We start from the raw sequence: 13,884 nt of genomic DNA, 5'->3' as shown, positions 1-13,884 counted from the left end.
AGGACTGATTTCATGAACTCTTTTGATAGTGAAAATACCAGTAGTGCAAGGTAACAGAAGCGTCACGCTGCTGACTTTTGACTGCCTCTGCCAGGTGTCATGATCACCCATATTTGTTTGACTGTCTCTGATCACAAAAGGATAAATTAAGGTCAATTCAGTTTTACTTGTACATAACAAAGACCTGCCGTTATAGAATCCATCTTGTTTCAAGTGAGCATGCACTTTTGCAATTACACATGTGAATGTCTAAATACAGTAAAATTCCCAGTAATTAAATTAGGAATTAGTAATCTAATGCTGGTAAAAGTTTACCGGCATTAGATTTTCTTCTCAAGTCTCCAATGACATTTATCAAAAGAACACTTAGCATAAACTTCTCTGCATTTTAGTTAAATGAAGAAAAGAAAAACGACAAACTTACGAAAAAGGCTGCCTTTCCAGGAAGTCGAAACTCAACCAGGCAAGCAGGTTGATGTCACGGCGGCTCAGTGGGTACAATCTGTTCAAACATCGGCAGGACTGATAAGTTGGGTGGACTTTGGAATTTAAATACCAAGCGAGTGGGTGGAGCAGCCTAGCTAAATGAAGCTTTGCAGAAGTTCAGACAGGAAGACTATGCATGTATCTCTGTACGCGCTTATCTGACAATGTGCATAAGCATTTTCCTGCTATTAGCTGTTAGGCTGAAATGTCTTGTTATCCATTTGAATCCCAGTCCTCAAACTCATTTTGTCCCATTCCCTAAAAAGACCAATTTAAGCATGCCGTTTCTGCAGTTTTTTGGTAATATAATATGGCAGGTTGTGCAATGTCTGTCTGAAAATGGCATAGGCATAATCAGGCAGGACCGGGGAAGTGCTTGTGGAACCAGGAACAGGGCTCCTCCGGAGTTGCTGGAATTGTTCAGAACTGACACCGAGGATCAATAATGCAATGCATTCAGTGATGTAGAATGAGATTGCGAGTTTGGTAAACTTGCTTAGCGGTAACTTTCTTGTTGGACTCGGGAGCTTGGACGAATAGGCAGTGACAGAAGATGGATGGATGGTACTATGGCAAGATTTATTAAATGTGAAAAAGGCCTGTTTCTCATTGCCAAGGAGTATGGTTACAGCAGGCAATAAATATTTTAGCTACGCCTGGAATGGTTTTTACTGAAAGGCACCTTATGTCTAGGTTTTAAATGGATTTGGAATGTCTGTGCTTTAAATTCAGCTTTGCCTATTCTTAAACAGTGCTTGAAGAGTTTTCTGTATTGTGTGTTTGTGATTTGCTTTTGCTTTACAAACATGAAATGAAGAACTAGTGTAAATTCTCGTGCTTTTAGATTTGTATATGTTGTGCTCTGTATAGGATCATGGTCAGATCGTACAGGCACATTGAATGTAGAATACTCATGAAGAAACGGCAACAAAATATATCTGTCTTGGAGTGTTTATTAAACAAACAGCCTAGATTATTTTGAACAAGTGTCAAAATCATGATGATGTTAGAAAGACGTTTAACCACCACTGTCAGTGCTGAGCCCATCATCGGTGCAGCATCCATTGTTCATCTGCTGCAGGCGTTGAACTTGGAGAAGAAGCTTTCGTTGATGCTTCCTCTTTCGATGTCTGGTTTCCTACACGTCACAAAAGAAGACCATTAACCAGATAACCAGAGAGAGTATTTTGTCTTACAGGCTACTGACTGTTCTTTCTGTGTCTGGGCCAGTTTTGCATTGGCGCTGTCCAGGTGTTGTCTTAGCTGCTTGTTCAGTCTCGCCTGCTGCCTCTCTAGCAGCAGCGCAGTACGAGCCGAGTCCAAGCGGACACGATCAAGACGCGCCTCTTCTTGCTTTGTCTCTAATTCCATCCTCTAGAGATGATTATACAACACATTATTACTGGCTGCTTTCGAGATGAACGAATAGCAGTGTGTATTTTGGGTGCTTTCTTCTTCATTTTACCTTCTTCTCCTCCACTTGATGTTTCTGGAACTGGACGACCTGCTGCAGGCTCTCTGGTGGGTCTGGCCGATCACTGCTGGGACAAAGACCTGCTACTCGCGCTCCACCCGGCGTGGGTTCATCACCTCCACCTCCCAGCTGTCCTTGCTGTCGCTTGGCTTCAATCTATGTCAATCCGAAACAGAAAAAAAGAAAAGAAAGTTACTGTATTATATATATTATACTATAGTGTTTGACATGTTGAAAATGACTCTATAACGCATTGTAATTACCCCCCCCCCCCATTACATTGACATACCTTGGCCACATTGAACTCTTTGGCTGCAATAGCTGCTGCCTTTCTCTTCTCCATCTCAACACTGTGAAGCTGCAGAACTTTGTCGTCCAGTTCTGCTCTGCTCTGGTCATAGAGCCGATCTGATGATGCAAAGAACATGAGGTGAGTTGGTGCCTTGTGAGTGTGTGAGTGTGTGTGTGAGAACGTATCCTGCTTATCCCATAACTACCATGAAGCTCTTGTTGATGCCTCTCTGCCGCCCTCTCCCTCTGCTGCTGGATGAGCCAGTCTCTTTGCTGCTCCCTCTGTCTCTGCCTTCTGATCTTAAAATCTGGGTCTTCACCCACAAGGCCCGGTGGCATCATCTGTGCATCAGAGAGTTCTGTCTTTCTACAGCGGTCTGGGTCGTTCAAGTCGTACTCCCGCTGACTCCGTGGCTGCTGGTACTGATGCCGGTAGGTGGCTATGGCCTTTTCCATCGCACGCCTCTCCTTCTCTTGCTTTCTAAAGAGAAGGCACGCTGCTTTGCTGTTGTGGAGCGTGTCAGCATCTGTATTAAGAAGACATTTTCCACCAAAATGCGCTTTACAGATTTTGAACTATATGCTGATTAGGCTATTTTTTCTGTGATAACTTGACTCATATAACTCATAACACCCAGCGCCTAAAAACACTGAAGTGAAGTGACATTAGGAAAAAACACTTTATATGACTCACCATAACGTTTGTTTCCCTCTTTTGCTTCCTCTTCTTGTTTCTTCTTTTCCGCCATCTGCATGTTGAGGGTGTCTTTGTCAAGCTATAAACCAGATGATGTTTTATTGTGATCATTTAAACAAAAACATTTCGTGGTTCTATCTTATCAATGAGAGCATTTTCATATTTTTCTATTAATAATTTTAGGCACAATTTATGTGTAATCATTGGGGTTTGTAATGATTGGAGGCCAGTTTTCTGCATTGAGTATTTTAACTTATTTATACGGCATGTATATTGAAATTGATCAATCTCGGTTATTTTGGGAATATCCAGGAAGTATTCTAAACTCAAATACTGTTTCATGAGCAGAGGGAAATGCACACTAACAGAGGAAGACAGTAGTTGCTGCTCCTGATTAGCTTGGTGAGTCATTAATTTTGGAAGGAAAGACTATCTTGGTTTTTCTAAACTTTGTTTTGAGTTTTTGAAGAAAAATGTATGAAACCTCATTTTACATCAGTATTATTGGTAAAATATACTATTTATCAGCTGTCTGTAATAAAGTGTGCTTATTTTGACAAAGTTATTACAGTGTCTTAGTAAAAATCTCTTCCAGGCCAGCATGTCTCCATCTCCAGATCTTAGATGGAACATCTGCTGCAGAAGGCAGGCTTTATGCCAGTTTATAGTCACCGACTATAAATTATACTTAACCCTTTAAAGCCAAGTGTATTATATTTGATATACTTGGCCTTTCAGGATTTTTACTTGTACAGCATAGGTTTTGCTAATTTTTCTTTTTCAAGATAGATTCTAATTAAGTAATTCTTACATTTGGCCTGATGGTGGCGCTAGTGGACAAGTAAAGATTTCATTATCAGGGTTTAGTTATGCATTCAACAAATAAACCAAGCCTGACGCAAAAAACTTGGTGAACAATTTCTGCAAATCATTTCCTGGAGGCAAATCGACCAAGGATAAAATGTGTTAGTGATATTTGAGGATAATGGAAGCGTGACATCACGAGCCTTCCTGTATCCTACCCCGATCGTCCTCTCCTTCTGGTTAAAAATCCTCTCTCGCCTCTCGTTTTCCGTCTGGCGACGCCTCTCCGTTCCTGCTCTGACCATCCGGTCCGAGAACAATTCAATGTTAAACATTTTTGACTAAAGCTGCCGAGCTTTATCTGAAACACACTGGTCCCATCAGACGAGAAGAACCAAACATACCGGTTGCTAAGGAACCAGATGTCGTCAGCGTTTCGTATGACTTCGACTTTTTACGAAACAATTACTTTCAGGCCTAGAAAAGCGTAGCCTCAAATGAAGTTAACATTCTGATGCAGTTACACAAGAAAAATTACAATCTTCATAAAGTTTAGATGTTGATTTTTTTTTTTTTTGCATCCTTTAAAAAAGTACATTAAAAATAAAAGAATTTTTTTTACAGGCGTCAGAATAGCAAACAGATTTGATTCACTTTTAAATATAATCCACTGACCTATGAGCAGAAAGATGCACACATACACATGCTTTTAAAAGGCTTTAATTATATTTTGGATTTCCCATCTTTGGCCAGAGCATTTCTGTATAATAAGCTTTTTGTCTATAATCTCCATACAACGTTTTGTTTCCCTGTTCTTCAGTTCTGTGCCCTAAAAAAAAAAAACACAGGACAGGCATCAAGAGTGTTGCTGTATGGTATTTTGTAACATTCAGGAAATCCCAGACAATAACAAGCTGTATGAATCATCTTAAACTACTCCACCCTCTAATTTAAAGTCTTAAAGTACTACCTGAGTGAAGTCCCAGTGAATCCCCATTCCTTTCTGAACAGCCTCCTTGCAGTTGTAAAGTACAGGATAAGATTCTTTTATGTCATCAGCCAAACAGCGGTTGTCATTGTACTTGTGGGACTTGATGCCACCGATGTACAGCTCACCATTCGCACGATAATAAGTGAACTAAAATATCAAAGGAAAGGGTTTAGTAAACAACTGTGACAAACAACATTTTCAAATGCAACATGTTACTTTTCAGATCATACATGTCAAAACGCATCTTACAGTAAAATACAGGAACTACCCAGATAAACAGAATAAGAGGTTAACATGTATGAGAGACTAATCAATACTCATTCAGCAGCAGCTTTTCTTACTTGAGGCCCGTAGAAGTGGCAGTGGTAGGCAATGGGAGCGTGACCTGGCACCGCACCCTGGTCTAAGCACATCTCTGCATCGAGATTCTTCATCTGCAATCAAGGGAGTTTATCACTTTTTGAAACACGATGGAACCTGCTCAACCACGATGGCAGGTTGGGCTGAGTCACTCTGCAGCACCGTCTGCACTCACACATTCAGCAACCACAGAAAACTAAACTTACGCCTCCGTAAGCGAGGATGTTGTCCCACGGATCCAACTTGGGATACACATTTTCTAGGTACCATTTGAAAGGTTTACAGTTCAACCTGTCTCTGAGTTTTTTCCTCTCGGTGACATCCCCAATATCAATTCCATGATTCTGCCGAGACAAAGACTATTTTTAACTCAAGACATTAAAATTAACTTGAATTAACCCTTGAATGTTCCTTTGGAATCCTGCATGCAGAAACGTGTGGTAAACCATAAAAAAGCATCATTTTGTCCTTTGAATACATCTGAAGCACCTCAAAGGGCAAGTTCCAAGCCAAGTTGATGTTGTGTTTGTATTCATCCATCCAGACTTCTGCTACCCTCAGGGCATTTCTCCTCATGGATAAACTCAGGTCAGGCATGTAAGGCTTGTGCGCCCTCTCAATGTGGGCGATCTTGGAGCAGGGAACTACTTCAATGTTGCCTCCACACGTCCACACCTGTATGAACACATGTAAAAAAAAAAAAAAAAAACCCACAGGTTTCCATGTCAGGAAGAGCATAAATCAAAAAGGTTAACAGAAACCACACTGCTGATTTGCTGCCCCTTCATATACCTCATTGTTCAGCTTGTAAGGTGCCATCGTTACTCCTCGTACTCACATTTATGCATAATCTATCACTCCAATGCTGTTTTTAATACCTTGGATTTATCTCCAGGTCCAACATGTTACATTAGTTAGCTCAATTAGGTGGTGGTAGGCTCTTCTATTAAGAGCCAAGCTTAGACTGCTTTCTAATTTCTAGTCTTTATGCTAAGATAACTAGCCATAGCTTCTTATAAGAATTGTTTCAAATTCATCTGCGGCAGGCGTGTCAAACTCATTTTCTCCGAGGGCCACATTAGCATTATGTTTGCCTTCCAAACGCCAAATGTAAACCGTAACAAAATGTAATGTCATTTAATGTAAAATAAATGTAACTACTCCTTAACATGCTGTTAAATAACTATTTTTTAATTTAATTTAATTTTAGTTTTGATATCACTTAAAAAAAAAAAAAGATAAAGCCATGAACAAAAGTTTGTGATGGGAATAAATTAACACGTCTAATAATGTGGAAAAGTTCCATTCAAATGCAATCATCATGCAGGAACAAAGATAATCGATACAAAATCAAAGCAAAACCAAAATGCCACCACCTTGTCTTGTCATGCACATGCGCAAACCAAAAAACCAATCGAAGTGAGCAAGATAAAGAACATTCCCCGAGTCAATGCCGCGGAAAAGACGTCACTTTCAGGATCAGCACTGGACAGCTCCATATATTGCTGACTACATATGGAGCTGTCTAGTGCTGAAGTTCACCTTCAGGTTCAGCACTGGACAGCTCCATATATTGCAGACAACCTATGGAGCTGTCCAGTGCTGACCGCGGGCCACAAAAAATTGCTTGGAGGACCACATTTGGCCCCCAGGCCTGGATTTTGACACGTGATCTACGGCGTTCTGGCTGGGAGCCTGGTTTGAGAGTCATCAGATCCTTAACTGTCTCTGAGCTATGTTAAATCTATGTGCAAACATCATTAATATGAGGCCACATGGCAAAAGGTACTAGGCACTCAAATATTAGCCAAGCAGCGTACTCACGCGTATTCCCAGCTCAACATTTTCTCCACCGTATACTTTCATGCCTTCATCGAGGACTCCAATTTCTCCAAGAAACTTCCTATCGGCTGCGAAGATTCCCATTACGGACGGACTCCTGAATAGAAGGAAGTGCACCGCTACAACTGAATCATTTTGCACAAAGTAATACAGTTCCACACATATATCACGCAAAGGAAACCATCTTACTTTCCAGGCAACGATCCATCTTTTTGTTCATAATACTCAGGCATGAAACCCTCATACATGCACCACAAAGCCCAGTCAAAGGCGTGCGCTGCTGAATTGTAGTTAAGGACCTTGAGGTCATCATAGTTGACTTTGTCAAACACAGGAGACACCACTACTGTTCGGTCAGCTCCGATCTGTGTCAGTAGGGGTTCGGCCCTGCACGTCAAGAAGGGAAGATGGGAGTGTCACACATTACTTTAAAAAAAAATTCACTAATTGAAAAGGTTGGTTCTTTTTTTTTTTTTTACTTTTTTTAATTAGCCTTTACTGAAAAAGTTACAAAGAAACTGGATTTGAACATTTAAAGGAACACTTGGGATAATGAAAGTACACAACTCAATGGAATTATAATGCAGGCATTTTGACATTTCAAGACTGAAATGTTATACATCTGCAATATCCCGTGTACTTACTGTTATTTTCACATATTGTCAAAAAGCTCTGGTGCCTGCCCTTTAAACACGGTAGCAGCTTCAGACTGAAATGTTCAAGACGTATGGAGGAGGAGCGACGCATCAGCGTCATTAGGATTAAAAAGCAATTGTAAAGTTATGTGAAAATAGAAAGTAGCTGAGATCATTTAAATTCAAATTCCATTAACAATATTCATTTTTATGATTTCCACAACCACAATCAGCAAACCACTCGACCACTAACATTCTATAAATAGCTGCAAAAGCAACCACAGAAGCAGAACCCCAATGCATGAGAAACGTAAGGATGAGAGTGACTATGAGGCAACATATGCAACATTTTTTGTCTGCATTTAAAAAGAAAAAAAAAACTATTCTCTCCTATGCATGATGTCGTGGGATGCCACGGATCCAAGTATGTCGAGCAAGAAAACGCGGATCAATGTATTCATTTCAGATTATAAACATAATGGACCAAATATAGAATCATGGAAATTGAGATTTAACTAATATTATTCAAAAAGTATTTTTTTGTTGGTAGGGAAGTTATATTGAGCAACACTAAAATGTGAGTTGGGCTAACTTAGTTTAGTGAATCAAAGGATTCACTTCTTACCACATCTCATGGACTTCGATGTGTGCGTCCAGGATGGCCACTACATCGGCAGTTGCAGCCCTCCAACCGGAAGCCCTGGCGTGGGCAAGGCCTCGCTGCTCCTTGTGCTTTATTCTTTTGATGTCAAGATTTGGGTTCTGATGCTCAAGAAATTTCACATAAACATCAATGTCCTCCTTCAGATCCTCTGCATTGAAGAGAGTGTGTGATGTACATTTAGGATGCATTGCAGAGAAGATGCAATGGAAATACTAATTGCATTCTTACAGAGAGTTAGATGAGAATCTCTCTCTCTCTCTCTGTCTGTCTGTCTGTCTGTCTGTCTGTCTGTGTGTGTGTTAACAGAGAGAGACTCTCTAGGACTCTCCCAACCAACCATTAGAGCTGCCGTCGTCCACCATTACGATCTCCTTCAGTAGGCCTTTAGGGGTCCGGTTGATGATGCTGGTCAGGGCTCTTTTGATGATGGACAGGGCCTCGTTTAAGTAGATCAACACTACTGCAATGTTTGGAAGGTCCTTTGGGTAACTCTTCTTCAAACACCTATAGTCACAGACAAGGAGAATTTTAAACCAACATCAGTAACCTCTGCAAATGTTCTATCTACAGATGTCTTCCATCAGCACACCGCTCAAGACTACATTGGGTTAGCTTTATTTGGACCAAGAGAAGTTTCTTTAACCTGTGTGCTTAAATTCAAATAACAGAGCTCACACCATGAGACATAGTTTCATGAAAGCTGTACCTTGGATCCCTCGTTTCTGGAAGATCTCGATCAAGTGGAAGGCGATTGCTGAGAAAAACATTATATCCATAGTTCTCAAACAATTTCTGTGCCTCTCTTTGATCCTCCTCCGACAGATTCTCCCCCCACGTCTTGAACAAGACGGAGTTGGGGAAGAGTTTCTTTGTTTTTTCCTTCTCAGGGGCTTTCTTTTGGTCCTCAAGCTTTGCTTCAAGTTGCTCCAGCTGCTTTTTGAATACAAGCAGTTCAACCCCTGCAGCTTTTCCCCGTCCGTCTCGGTCCTCTTCAAGCATTTTCTGCATGGCATCCTGCTTCTGCTCAATAGCTTTGAATACATCGTCTTGTAGAATATGAGCAATCAAACACAACAAGGAGAGATTAAAATGAGGCAGAGGCATGATCACCTCAGAAAATGTTAAATAAAAGATTAATAATTGTCCTTCAAATGAACATTTGATTGATTCTCTATGAACCTAACAGTTTATTGATACAGGGGTTAGGTGTACTAGTGCAAGAACAGCTGATGACTAAAAAGCATCATCATCATATCTTCCTCATGGAAAATCAACTAATACCACATAAACAGCAGTTTATTAATTATTGTTAAAAAAAAAAAAAGATGGCATAATCGATCAGGAGCCTTTGTTAATCTTAATGTCATTTCTTACACTACGAACAAGGACGAGAAAGAAAAGTGATCCAGAATCCTCATTCAAAAGCAGATCTTCCTCAGAAATTGACACGAATTCCATTAAAGTTTAAATAAAATATGTTGAGAACATTTCAAAACAAACAAAATGTAGATGATCTCAAAACCCTGTAGAACAATGGAGTGCGCTATAAAAAAAAAAAAAGCACAATCAGCTATATAAATTAGGACTCTGATCACACTCCCAACTGAAATTAGATTTAATTTATTATTTTCACAAAATGTAAAAGTTCCTTCAGAGGTCAAATGATGAACGCGTTATTCTCTGAATTTAGTTGCCAGCCTCAGAGGTTTAATAAAATATTTTTTTTCCCCTCCTCCTACTTAACTGGAGAAATCGGGATTAACCACATCAGTTTATACTGATTAGTTCCAGGAAGGATCGATCACTGAACTCACAGAGTCTATTGATGCTCGCCTCCAGGTCCGTCTCTTTGGTACGCTCGTATCCGCTCTTCAGAAACAAGCCGACGCAGACAACGAGCCCAATCCCCCCCACCGTGAACACCGGTCGCTTTAGCCACACAGATCTCATGTCGGTACCGCCGACCGTCAGCAGAGTAAACCCCCACCGGACCCCCCCGCAAAGTTTAAATCACTCGACTGACCGGACAGGAAATCAACATGACGGTAACAACATCGGGACAGCGTCGACCTGCACTCAGCCATCTGTCTGCCCGTAACAGGTAAAGGTGTTCCTAATTAATGGGCACGTGGGAATGAACATCGTGACGTCACCAGTCGAAAGATCATATAAAAAAATGTCATGTACTTTCTGTTTGTTCACACTTATTATGTAATTATAATGGATTCCGTTTGGTTTTTGTTTGTTTGTCTGATGGCATAAATAAAATAAAATAAAAAATGAATACATTTATACATACATACATATTACAAAAAATAAAAAATAAATACAATTATACATACATACATATTACAAAAAAACCTCGGCTACATGATCAGGATCAGAACACAGGAATGTTTTTAAAGGATTCTTTTACATGGTGCCGATAAGGCATGCTGCATTATTTAGGCTTATAACACTAGAACTATACCCAAAGCATGTCTATCAACAACTCTTGGTGAAACATATTCCACAAACCCTTCTGAATGTCTGAGAATTCCTTTTTGGAAAAATTGCCAGGACTGCTTTGTAGTGGAGGGGGTGGAACTGTCTGTGCCATTCCTGCGTAAACATCTTCAGACTGTTCTGAACACACACACACACATTGAGCTAAACATGACCATTCTTCTGACATGACACGAGATGATATTTGTTGAGTCGACTAGAAGTCCCCAGTCCTCAGATACCCGGAGCAGCAGGTTTCTTTCCAAGATGAAGACCATTCATCAAAGAACAATAACTGTAAACTAAAGCCAGACAAAGAGCATAAGATGTGACCTAAATTCAGAAGCAGCAGTATAATACTGCTGTAATCCTGTATTATGTGCACGTCTGCCTGATGAAGCTGCTCGCAGGTGGGTGTTGTCTTAAAGTTTGTTGCACACAACCACTGAGTGCTGATAATATTAGGTGTGGTCCTGGCATCATTCTGTACTAGACATGATTACCTGACACAGTCAGACTGTGGTTCATGTGGGCCAGGTTACAAAATACGCACATTATTGTAATTGTTTCTGTATTTTATTTCATGATTGGATGCTGCCTGTTTTGGTCTGTTCATTTTCCTGTTGAACAAAAGCACTCTGGTTAAATGTGTTGTTGTTTCCAGGGCTACGCACGGAAAGATAAACAACAAATCACCCTCACGATTGTCCGTAGCCACAATGACAGGTGCATTTATATCTGCCTATGTTTGCCTATGTAGCGTTGGGGATATGGGGCTAGACGACGGTCGCCAAAGCCGACAACGCCACTCCAGGACTTTCAACCTGAAGATCTATTTAATTTGTTCCTTTGGTTCCCAGCTCGTTTTAGCGGGTTTCCCCACCCACAGGTCCGCTCACAGTGATGACCAGCACGGCATTAGGAATTCAAAACATTTATTAACACTCTAAAAGCAAAACTAACAAAAGAAAAGGAGAGAAACGGCAGTGACAGTCTACGGCCGACCTGCCCTTGAGACGGGGAAAACACAAATGAGGACTTGGAACGAGGGAGGGGAAGCACCTATATACGCCCCCCCCCCCCCCCAATCAGTGGTAAATGGGCCACAGGTGCTCCCTCCCACACCTGCCTGCCCAATTAACTCCAATCACCCGGTTACACCTATTTACATTATATAGAGTATAAATGATAGTGCATGTGTGTGCACCTCATAATTTTACCTCTTAATTTAGCTTATTTCTACATTTATAGGCACAATTTCTGTGCTATTGTTGGGCATGATTACGGGGGCGTGGCCTATGCACGTCCCTCCCCTTTACTAAAGGTCATAGTCTTGGCGAGCGTTTTAATAATAATAATAAATAATATAATAATACATTTTATTTATATAGCGCTTTTCTGAGAACTCAAAGATGCTTTACAGTGTACATAAAAACAGTAAAGTAATACAGAAAATACAAACGATAAAAATGTGAACACGGATATAAAATCAATAAAATTCAAACAGTCAAATAATACATTAAAAGTGAACACGGTTTAAGCAATCAATAGAAATTCCAACAGCGAAATTATACATTAAAAGCAATGTCAAACAGATACTTTTGTACTTCTGTCAGGCTTCACGATGAAGTCACAGTAGCATCTGCTTCCCCTCCAAACAGCCAAGAGCTGAACTCCTGATCCCGAGCGAGCCGTCGCCATGCCAACTCTCAGGATCCCCACGGCAACTTGGAGTCCTCAGAGAAGTCGCTAGGCTCGCCGGCCCCGTTGTCAGCTGAGTGAACGAGGCGAGGCCACAGGTAGGTGGAGGGAAGTTGGTTCGCTCCAGAGTCCCACGTTCTTCTCGAGCGTTTGCTGTGCTTCCTGTTTCAGAGATGCTTTACCAGCTGGGCGCTGCGTGGAGCTTTCTGCTGCTGGCGAGCTTGAGGCCTGTAGGTGGATGCCTGTGTCCAGCAGCCACTGTTTTGTCCCACTTTCCTGCAGAGGTCCGTCCCGGCGCCTGCTGCTTGAACTACTCTGGATCCACCTTCGGCCACGTCCGCTGGTTTCTCTTTGCCAACGCGACTAGTGTGGAGACACTCGACCTCTCCTGCTGCAACATCAGTTCCATCGAACCCAACGGTAAAGAGCCCCCTTCGTTGCGGCGAGTTTACTTGGGGTATAATCAGCTGACAACGCTGCCCGGGGCCTTCCTGGCCAATCAGCCCGGGTTGACAGAGTTGGATCTGAGCAGGTAAAGGTGTTCCTAATTAATGGGCACGTGGGAATGAACATCGTGACGTCACCAGTCGAAAGATCATATAAAGAAAATGTCATGTACTTTCTGTTTGTTCACACTTATTATGTAATTATAATGGATTCCGTTTGGTTTTTGTTTGTTTGTCTGATGGCATAAATAAAATAAACTAAAAAATAAATACATTTATACATACATACATATTACAAAAAATAAAAAATAAATACAATTATACATACATACATATTACAAAAATAAAAAATAAATACAATTATACATACATACATATTACAAAAAAACCTCGGCTACATGATCAGGATCAGAACACAGGAATGTTTTTAAAGGATTCTTTTACATGGTGCCGATAAGGCATGCTGCATTATTTAGGCTTATAACACTAGAACTATACCCAAAGCATGTCTATCAACAACTTTTGGTGAAACATATTCCACAAACCCTTCTAAATGTCTGAGAATTCCTTTTTGGAAAAATTGCCAGGACTGTTTTGTAGTGGAGGGGGTGGAACTGTCTGTGCCATTCCTGTGGTAAACATCTTCAGACTGTTCTGAACACACACACACACATTGAGCTAAACATGACCATTCTTCTGACATGACACGAGATGATATTTGTTGAGTCGACCAGAAGTCCCCAGTCCTCAGATTATTTCACAATGAATAAGAGAACACCATTACATCTTGTGAATATGTTGAAACCTATGCAAATAAAAAGCATACAAATTGACTCGAATAACACAATAATTAAAATTATTATTTTATTATTTTTTTAACGGCCATTTATATCTTCTAGCTCCATCAAAATCACTATTAATTGCGTAATTTTAATTGTGCATAAAGGGCCCCTTGTGAGACAGAGGAGGAACTAAATTGCTGCACAGTTATTGCAAAGGTTAGGAAAGG

At 40.7% G+C, this 13,884-nt stretch overlaps 2 protein-coding genes across 2 annotated transcripts; both read right to left on the bottom strand.

Moving 5' to 3' along the window:
* Positions 1–1,554: 1,554 nt before the first annotated feature.
* Positions 1,555–4,087, bottom strand: LOC137893594 (RIB43A-like with coiled-coils protein 2). The gene is given in 7 exon segments (XM_068739004.1): positions 1,555–1,624; positions 1,694–1,860; positions 1,952–2,116; positions 2,250–2,438; positions 2,441–2,778; positions 2,946–3,027; positions 3,971–4,087. Coding segments are annotated over 7 exon segments (1,128 nt in total).
* A 374-nt stretch (positions 4,088–4,461) lies between these two features.
* On the bottom strand, positions 4,462–10,194 carry LOC137893592 (probable polypeptide N-acetylgalactosaminyltransferase 8). The gene is made up of 11 exons (XM_068739002.1): positions 10,059–10,194; positions 8,951–9,290; positions 8,582–8,748; positions 8,206–8,392; positions 7,135–7,332; positions 6,928–7,042; positions 5,593–5,778; positions 5,310–5,447; positions 5,085–5,177; positions 4,723–4,890; positions 4,462–4,581 (listed from the first exon to the last, which is right to left on the bottom strand). The coding sequence occupies exons 1-11, from the start codon at positions 10,192–10,194 to the stop codon at positions 4,462–4,464; spliced, it is 1,848 nt and encodes a 615-aa protein (XP_068595103.1).
* Between the last annotated feature and the right edge of the window lie 3,690 nt (positions 10,195–13,884).

The sequence above is a fragment of the Brachionichthys hirsutus genome, chromosome 5, assembly GCF_040956055.1.
Source record: "Brachionichthys hirsutus isolate HB-005 chromosome 5, CSIRO-AGI_Bhir_v1, whole genome shotgun sequence".
Taxonomy (NCBI): domain Eukaryota; kingdom Metazoa; phylum Chordata; class Actinopteri; order Lophiiformes; family Brachionichthyidae; genus Brachionichthys; species Brachionichthys hirsutus.
The sequence above is the reverse complement of the archived record's forward strand: the minus strand, read 5'-3'. Positions and strand labels throughout refer to the sequence as shown.